General features: G+C 42.3%; 1 protein-coding gene across 1 annotated transcript; it reads left to right on the forward strand.

The window, feature by feature from the left end:
• Positions 1-7,972: 7,972 nt before the first annotated feature.
• MELLADRAFT_64382 (uncharacterized protein) lies at positions 7,973-8,869 on the forward strand (the record flags this gene model as incomplete). The annotated part of the gene is made up of 1 exon (XM_007411474.1): positions 7,973-8,869. The coding sequence occupies one exon, from the start codon at positions 7,973-7,975 to the stop codon at positions 8,867-8,869; it is 897 nt and encodes a 298-aa protein (XP_007411536.1).
• Positions 8,870-10,374: the final 1,505 nt, after the last annotated feature.

The following is a 10,374-nucleotide window of genomic DNA, read 5'->3' on the forward strand; positions in this document are numbered from 1 at the left end:
CACATCAAAGAATGGGAAGAACGAATTGGGCAAAAGCAGCAGTGTCAAAAAAAAAAGGGAAAAAAGGGTGTGATAAAGGATGACTTGGTGGTATGATCAATTTGTGAATTTCAATTTTCATACATTCTACTTATACTGTTTGACAGGACCCTTGCAGTGCGAGTCATACCGCGGCAAACGATGCGAGAGGAAAACAAACCTGGAGTGGATGTGACGAGACCGGCATTTTCGGAATGGCATGCCGGCACGACCACATTTTGAAGTTTATCAACATTTATGGGATACAAAGTTGCGGTTAGTCAAATCCAACTTACATATGTGTAATCTTGAATAAGCTTGGTGAATTGATTTTTTGGTTTGCTGGGTGATATGCAGAGGGCACTTCCCAGTTGCAATGATCAACTGGATGTTCAAACAACTTGAAGATGCTGATGGAGATCGTAAGAAGCTTGCAGTTCTGTATGACATTGGATGCAATTTAACAAAAGCAATCAAAAAGGTATTGTCATTTTATTACCAAAGGTCTTGTTTATTCATGATCTCAATCTTTCTTTGTTTTGCCTGGTAGAGGAAGCTGTTCCCGGACCAAATGGCTGCTGGTGAACTGAAAATTGGTACAGGGGTGTGGCATTCATATGCTCACATAAGGTCGTGCCAGTTAGAGTATAATCCTCGGTTGAATGATGATTGGGGTATGTCGGATGGCAAAGGTCTAGAGAGAATATGGTCTGCCTTCTCAGATCTAGTGGCTGCTCTATGCTATACTACAAAAGATCATCGGCTTTGTAGCTTAAACCTCAAAGGCCTTTATCATAACGAGTCCTTACGGTTCAACGCTGGTGCGTACTCCAATAACTCAATGTAATTGCACTGCAAGATCTCACAACAGTTTTCCGTACAGTTGATTCCATGATTCGGCGTCTAAATGAAATGGAAAAACTATATGATGACAGCGGGGACAAGCTCACCAGTTTGAGCGTAGATGCTCAATATACCACTGAATATTACAAATCCCAATGGCGTCGTCAGCGACAGTGTCAGCTGAATGTTATCGTAACAGAAGGAATGGAACACTTGATGAATAAGCTTTCTCACTTGGTTGGGCTAGAGGAAGCTCTCAGTGAAGCCGAGTTAATGATTTTCTGACATTTTCCAATGGTTTTTGTTTCTACTGACTCTATTTCTACTCTAATCAACAGACGCGAGCTAAAAGGGCTTCGAAGGAAGAATAAAAAAAAACGAAACCAAGCTGACGAAGAGCACATTTTAGCACGGCCCGATACACTGGCCACCTTGAACGCAGAAATCTTGGCAGTGGTTGACAAACTGGGAGGAGATGAATTCCGCAACGTACCTGAAGCATCCAGTGAGTAATCCAATTTCTCAGTAAGCAACAAAGTCATTGTCTTACTTGATGATTTCTGCCACGCAAATTTCTTTTGCAGCTGCTGAGGGGAAGAGTTTAGTCTGCTTGCGTGTGGCAAAAGGGAGGCTATACGAGGCAAAGGTTGGAGTGGTGGAGGCAGAAAAACAAGCTAATGAGAGGCATGGTACGTCTTTATTGTACGTACTGTTTTGAAAAAAAGTAATAAATGTCAATTCATCAGGTACACGTGAGCTACAGAGGCACAATAAACTGTTACGAGCTAAAGAGGTCAATCTCGGGAAGAAGTTCAGAACACTTGACAGGCTGGTATTAGCTTTCAATCAGAATTTCCCCCAAAAGGCAATTGATTGGTATACACTTGATGAAGTGAAAAGTATGCCAATCACGCACAATTTTTGGGATGTTGGTCGACTTACCCATCCCGATGAACCATGGGCTTGTGATTTGAAAACTCAACACGGCATCACAGCATTCCTCGAAAGAAGTCATTCTGGGGATGAGCTGCGTAGGATTGCTCGAGAGTGCCGTCAGATGATCAAATGGGCTGTTGTGACAGATCAGAAGGTCACACAACTAGAGATCACAGCTTTTAGTGAAGGTGTGTTCATGCAATACAAACATCACATCAAAACATTTACCTAACTGAACAGCGATTGAGTTGAATAGATGATTCAGTCGACACAGTTGAAAACAAATGGGTGATGTCGATTGTAGGTTCTAAGAAGACACAACTGTCAGAAAACTTGGCCGAGAGCAAAGAAGTCCTGGCATCTCTGGTCTCTAATCTCATTCAAAATTATACACGCTTATGGATGCGGTGGAATTGTCGACTAGAAGAGATTCGTTTTGCCTCAATTACGGGATACAAACTAGAAACCCGGATTTGTTCCGGGTTTCCCAATTCGGACTTTTTGGCTGTGTTTGCGCAAACTGGGAAACTGGGAGAACGTGGGAAAGTTCCAAACGGTGATGATTTGGTTCATCTTTAGAGAGTTTCATCTTTATTCTACCACTGGTCCACCAATCTGATGTGCGCTTCACCAGAAATGCATCCATTCACTTTGATTGATCATGTGGTCAATAACTTTCAATCCCTCGTAATTCATCTCAGATTATTTGAATACTTTGTATCTAATTGTTTCGATGAGTCCTGAAACAAACTTTATAAATTATAATGAAACGCGAGGATTGAGAAAGGGGTGTTCTTTGAAAGACGCGAGATGCTTTGAGATGGTGAAGAAGGACATTGATTGAGCATCAATCAAAGAGAATATTGATCAAACTCTCTACCTCCAGCGTGAGATCTCCACGTATTGATCTTGATCCAAAATCTTGCAAAATTGATCTGTGGTCTTGTAAGATTGATCTGAGGAGCGGTCAGATTGATCTGAGGCGCTCAGACTGATCTGGGGACTTACAAATTTTGAAAGTCCCCAAATGACTTTTTTTTGTCGCTTTTTTGGGACTTTGAACATGGATTGGGATTGTTTGAAGCCCTTTTGAAAGCTTGATATACTTGGAAAATGACTTGTTCATGATTTGCAGTACGTCGGAAATCGATCTGAGCGATCTTAAGTGATCTGGCAGAGAGCATCGGCTCTACGGTCGACGGTATTGCACAGTATGTGGTCGGGTTTTTACTCGATGGAAAGAAGTGCCACAGGTGTCTTTTCCAAGGAGAAAAGTGGGACCAATCCTCACCCATAGCGTACGAGAGTCGAACTATGACGCCAGCTGAAAGAAATTATCCGGTGCATGAGCAAGAGTTGCTTGCGGTGGTAAATGCATTGCAAAAGTGGAAACTATTGCTGTTGGGACTAAAAGTTAATGTAATGTCTGACCACCATTCATTAACACACCTGCTAACTCAACAAAACCTTAGCCGTCGACAAGCACGCTGGCTAGAAACGCTGTCCCAGTTTGATTTAAAATTCAATTACATCAAAGGCGAAGAGAACAGCGTGGCTGACGCTCTCTCGAGGAGCGAAGAAGTCTCGGCTTGTGAAATAGCTGCCTCCCTTGACAAAAACACAATCCAATTGATTCAAGATGGCTATACCAGCGACCCGTTCTGCATGAAAATCAAGAAAACACTACCATTACGAGAAGGTACCGAGTGGATAGGTGGTCTTATCTACGTCGATGGACGACTACTGATACCGGCAACAGGCAACCTACACCAACGACTGATGGAACAGGTACATTCCGCCCTGGGCCATTTAGGAACACTGAAGATGTTAGCAAAGCTGCGTGAACAATTCTTCTGGCCAGAAATGACATCAGAGGTCAAAACTTTTGTGAGTTCGTGCGGTAGTTGCCAACGACTGAAAGCAAGAACAACATTACCATCAGGTCGACTACAAGCTACTGAAGTACCTAAACAGCCAATGGAAGACATAGCCCTGGACTTCATAGGACCGTTCCCAAAAGTCCGAGGGTACGACATGATCCTTTCTTGTACATGCCGACTGACGGGCTTCACAAGAGCAATTCCAGCATGTCAACGTGATTCAGCAGAACGAACAGCCCAACGACTCTTTGGCGCTTGGTTAGCAATCTTCGGAGCGCCTCGAAGCATGATTGGAGACCGAGACAAGGCCTGGAGCTCAAACTTTTGGCGAGAACTGAACTTATTAATGCATGTGAACGTGAACCTGACCACTTCCTACCACCCCCAAGCAGATGGCAGAAGCGAAAAGTCAAATAAGACCATTGTGCAAATCTTGCGACAATTGGTTGATAATTGACACGGCAAATGGTTCAAAGCCCTACCGGCGGTGGAATACGCAATCAACAGCGCCCTCAACGTCTCGACGGGAGTCTCCCCTTTTGAGTTTGTCTACGGCCGAAAACCAAGACTTTTTCCTGTCGCCGGCCGTCTGGACGAAGTTGGTAGCAGCGTGTCACAGTGGATTGCACGTCGTCAAGCAGCGTGGGCACAATATCGGGACAAACTGTGGGCAAGTCGCATCAACCAAGCGGTCCATTACAACAACAGGAGACGGCAAGGTGATACATTGTCAAATGGAGACTGGGTGTTAGTAGATAGCAAGGACCGACAGCAGATTGTGGGGGGCAATGGTAGACCAACATCGAAATTAAGGCCTCGATACGACGGACCATATGAAGTCATAGAAGCCCTTAACGGAGGACGTAACTTCAAGTTGAAACTAAATGAAGATGACAGGTCACATGACGTATTCCATATCTCAAAACTCAAAAAGTATCGTTGGAGGGAGGAAGAGCATGGCTCAAAGGAGCAAAAGTAAGTTCTCCCACTTAGTATGCACCGCCAAGGCCGCTATAAATTTTTGTCAAAAACAATACCTTGGCCACACATGTGAGCATCCAATTTGGTCCTGGTTTACCTTTCAGATGGCGGAATAATGAATTAACGAGCAACATTCAAGACGTCAACATATCACGAATTCACATCAAGATCTCAATTAACTTAGATACAGCTTATCAATTTCAATCTCCTTTCTGTTATTGTTTTAATGACTTTATTTTAATTTTTTTTCTTTATAGAAAACAAGAGTTTTTTTTTCTTCTTTTGCGTTGGGACGAGTTATGTCAATTCAGGGGCGCGTTATGCCATTTTTTTTTCAGTTTTTTATGTTTTTTTTATGAAGCTTAGGATCAGTTTTTTTTTAGAAGGGGAGGGATGTAAGGGTTACATAGCGACGGAGTACAAGCATCATGGGTGTAGACAGGTACATTATATATTAGTCACGTTGCCCTAGCTCCAGAAGACCCTTCTTCACCGAATACTCTTTGGATGGAGCTAGGTGAGCATCTCATTTCACTTTATCAATTATCTCATTTCATTCTATCAGTTATTCCTTTCATTCTTGTTAGAGTTCTATGTTCTGATTGTGGGCTTCTTCACCGAATACTCTTTGGATGGAGCTAGTTTGTGCTTTGGGAAATCTATAGTTGGGTTCTAGAATAAGTCTCCGAGCTTTAGCTCTCGTGCCATCCTCTCAGTGAAGACTCCCTCTCGAGAGTCTTACAAATCCTTTAGCAGACAAAACCTTTAACACTTGTTTCAATTTCGAAGTTTCTTATTTTAATTTCCAAGTTCTAAACCCGAGACTACAGTCTCTGTTTCAAGATTTCACAACCAAAGGCATCAACGATTTACGAGCTCCTTGACATTAGCAAGGAACTAGGAAAGCTAGTCGATACTTTCATTGATATCCAGTACTTGAATTTGAAACAACCGGAGGATTTGTTACAGAACATTATCAACATCATTCGAAGACTTGAAGCGGAAGCTGATAAACTCAGGAATCAAGAGTAAGTCAGACAAAAGTTTGACAGTGACTGAACGAAACACAACACTAACAACTGCGCAAACAGTGACCAGATCGAGCCAGCCCAGTCAAGCTCAAGTCGAACAGAACCAGGCAGTAGACAGAACCCAATCAGCCTCATCAGCCCAGAACCAGAGCAGCGTGTCACACCCAGCCGGTCAGAATACGACTACGATTACGGCGTCGACTACGAGTGGAGATCCACCTGGTAAATATATAAATTCATTGCTGTGTTATAACCCCTCGCTATCGTACTACGTATTGAGAAGATATGCCTCCTCGAAAATCTTCTAGAGTCAGTAGCCTCGAACGGCCAAACTACTCAGACTCCATCCGGAGATCCAGCTCAATCGGCAGCAAGCGACGATGTTCCGATGCTACCAAACCAACCAACCGGATTATCAGCTCAAGAGATCCAAGCGGCTCAGGACTTGGAGCAACAGGATCACATAGTGAAACTGTACGAGTACCATTTCAGCAAATGGAGAGATGCGCAAGCATCGAACCCCAACAACACTCGAAACATAATGATCTATCTCAAGTTATGGAAGTCGACTCACGAGACTCTGATGATTCTGATCGGCGAAGAAGCAACGAAAGCGCTTTGTCACCCTTGGGATCCGTACGTAGAAGAACAGAGCCTCTTAGCGAGGACCTCGGGAGGATTCATTGGCAAGGAACAATACCTCAAACCACAGACGAACCAGTACCAGCATCCGACCCAAGCGGAGTCGTCAACGGGTCCAGCGAGAAATCAAACCCACAAGCCATCGAACACCCCGTACAACCGACCAGCTCAAGCCGAGGACGAAGCCCACAACATGCAACAGATGTTGTCATTCAGTTGAGCTTACTACAGAGCGGTCAAAGGGATGAGAGGTCCCCACAAAGGGAAAGGGAAGCAAAACCCTCAACAATAGATAGGGTCTTTTATTCTACTCCCAGCCCGTTTTTGACATCTCATAGACTTAGAAACGATTTAGCTCCTCAGAACGATAATGATACCGTTGTCAAATCCATTTCCTTGTCTATTGAACCTATGCCTGTTACCACTATGCCTATCCAACCTATGCCTGTCACGAGAGAAGTTGTTGATATCCCCAATACTACAGTAAAAGATGTTCTTGTATCTAACCACACTGCAGTCAATGATAACATTTCTAAACGTACTACAACCTTGCCTGCTCAAAATCAATTGAGCCAAATAAGCGAGACAATTAAAACTTTAGCCCAAAACAAGAGAAAAGTGCCAATCAGTTTGAGAGACAACAAGAACTTTGATAAAAATAAGTTTATAGCAGAGCTGAATAAGCCGAAGAAGAATACGACAAGTATAGAAGATATACTTAAAGAAACTGAATTCAAGAAGACCACCCATGCTCCTCAGGGAACGCCAAGAGATACCTTTAGAGATAAAAGTTTCGCCTCAACGGATGCTGAGAAAAGTCTCAATACTAGATTTCAAGGTTTGAGATTGCAGACAGAAAGCCTATCACCTAAATCGATGATATCTCTGAACAAGGGGAGAATGGATTTGGAAACAAAGTTAAATAAACTACAAAGCAACATCAAAGAAAAAATTGATGAAGCTGTTACAAAGCTCAACAATAAATGGGATCTAGGGTTGAATATCCTAAATGACGAAATAAGAGTACATTTCGAGGAAATGAGTTACCACATGGACCAGGCAAATAAAATAAGTACATGCTCAGAAATGAACAAGATACTGAGTGAGCACCTCGAAAACATGGATGATATCATGTCTAATGCCGTAATGGTGAACAAAGAAATAGTCGAAGCAAATAGTCGACATTTAGCAGGACTAATTAAGTTAATAGACAACAAGATAATAGAACAAAGTCTGAACTGCTCTTTAATACACCGTAACGTGGTAAGATTAGTGTCGACAGTAGACAAGTTGAACACGAGAGTAGAAACCCAGCTTGAAGAACACAATATCCTAAATGATATAGTGCCAGAATCAGAAGTAGCAACTGGAAATAACCCATTTGCGCACAAATTCCAAGGGATACCTAAGGTGCCACATCCACCGGAAAAACGATATACAACACAACACGAGGATGCAGAACATGAAGACCAACCTTGCATGAACAAAACAACCGAGAAATCTCAGAAGGACATAGAAATACTCAAATTATTAAGAAAAGACTACCCACAATCTAGGGACTGGCCAAGATTTGGCGGTGAAGGCGAATACAACCACCTGGAATGGATTGAATGGATAGATGGGGTGAAAGAGGAGTTCAGCATGCCCGATGAGTTGATCACATGCAAACTTGCAATTATCACAACAGGAACAGCGCGTGCCTGGTACCAGAGCAAAAAGAAAACCCTTCTTAAAGCAAGCTGGGAGGAGTGGAAGAAAGCCATTAAAAAGGATTTCGGAACACCACTATGGAGACGTCGAATGGCATCAGCCTTCGAGCGCGATAAATTCAGAAACGAGTATAGATCTAGGTCCAATTCTTGGCTGCTGACACAGCGTAAGAGAATGGAAGCAGCTTGGTCGTTCCTAGAAACATCCGAACATATAGACAAAATATTGAGTCTGTGCGGCGGGGAATTGGAACATGCAGTTCAATCGAGAATTAACGATAAGACAAGTTTTGAAGAATTCATGAATATTTTTGAAGAGATAGTAACAACGACCTCCATTGGAAAATTGGCAGAGAAACCTAATAACCTGAGAGTTACCTTTAGTAACAATAAAGAGTCGAGAAACCCTTTTTCAAGAGATGCAACTAAAGACCCAAGAAGCTCTCCATCGAGAGATTTTAAGACAAGAGACTATAGCCAAAACAAGTTTGCCGGAAGTGATCGGAATAATACTTCCAAACTTCCCTTTAGGAATCGAGAAGATCGACAAGGATACAGTAGGAAGCCCATCAATGCAGTAAACTGTGACAAAGAACAATACGAATTCAAGGACGGACCTCCTTCAGAGGACGAAAAGTCGGTACAAGAATCAGTACGGGATGATACAACAGACGAAGGAGAAGATTTCTGCGTAAGTAATATAGATATGTCTCGAAGGGAACCTGAGGACGATGATACAAACGAAGATCCAGAAGAAATCGGAAATGTTACACACGTAACACATGGAATATCTCTTGAAGCATTAACAGATAACATACAAGCTGCATAAACCATGACAGATTCAGCAACATATTTTAGATTTATACCTTGAGAAAGGATAACGATGCCAGAAATAGATACATACCTGACAGTATCGGTCGGAGGATTCGAAAAAGCTATGCTTATAGATACGACGAGGATTAAATCGTTCGTAACATCTGGAATGCTCAAAGAATGCTGGCCGACCTGGAGGACAGATATGATTTCCAATACGAGGGAACAAAATTCGACCGAAGCAACGGAATTAGAAATGATTGGATCAATTAACTTACCTGTCAAATTAGAACATCAGACGAGACCATGTTTTATATACATAAGGTTCTCTGTCCTCGATGATGACCAGTCCGAGTTCCTAACACTTGGATGCGAAACTTTAAAGGAACTAAAGATGACCATTTACATGGGACCACAACCCTCATGTGGAATCTGGGAGGTGAACGAATCATTTTCTTTTTGACTATTATCTTTAAAAGAATATATAGAAAATAGAAATAAAAGAAGTTATAACCATGATATTGCGACAATTACCACTGAACCTGGTGAAGGATTGGATATCGCAGAATTACAATCGCAAGCAGCTACCCCACAACAATGGGACGGAGAAACAAAGTCAAAACAGATATTGGATGCCAGATTAATGATGAGCAAACCCGAGAGAGGTAGAGCTCACACTATAGGCCATCACTGCATAACAACGGTACTATTAGACGATAAGACAGAAGCGAATGTTTTACTAGACAGCGGAGCAGCGTGTTCGATAGTAGGAACGCACTACCTCAAAAACATCTTTCCCCAATGGAAAGAGAAGATGTTACCACCTAGCACTATGACATTTAGAGGTTGTGATGGGAAATTGAAAGCCCTCGGAGTGATAGAAATACCTATTATCTTTCCACATCACCAAGGATCAGTTAGGATAAAGCCAGAATTCGTAGTTATGGAAAATGCCACGTCGAATTACTTCATTTTAGGTGGAGAATATCTGAGACTGTATGGCGTAGATATTGTTCACAGTAAAGAGAAATTCTTTACTATAGGAAACGAAAATAAAAAGAAGAAATTTCTTCTCAGCCTTTTGAAAGAAGGGAAAATATCAGCAATCCAACATACGGATGAGAACTTCGAAAAAGCTATAGGAGAATGTAACATATCTCCCAGGCTGAAATCATCAGAATTACACTCTTTGAATTCAGTCATGAAGAAATATTGCAAAGCCTTTGCTTACGGAGAAAACCCTATAGGGACCATTATAGGACATGAACTAAAGTTGAGATTGACCGTTCAGAAACCTTATCCACCCATACTTAAGAAGCAAGCATACCCGGCAAGTCCGCGGAGTAGAGATGAGATCGAGAAACATCTCGACAAATTGATCCGATACGGGATTATACGTAAAGTAGGAGCAGATGAGGATGTAGATATCACAAAACCAGTGATAATCGCATGGCACAACGGGAAATCCCGTATGTGTGGGGACTTCAGAGCCTTGAATACGTACACAGTACCAGACAGATA

The sequence above is a fragment of the Melampsora larici-populina genome, assembly GCF_000204055.1.
Source record: "Melampsora larici-populina 98AG31 unplaced genomic scaffold MELLAscaffold_25, whole genome shotgun sequence".
Taxonomy (NCBI): Eukaryota; Fungi; Basidiomycota; class Pucciniomycetes; order Pucciniales; family Melampsoraceae; genus Melampsora; species Melampsora laricis-populina.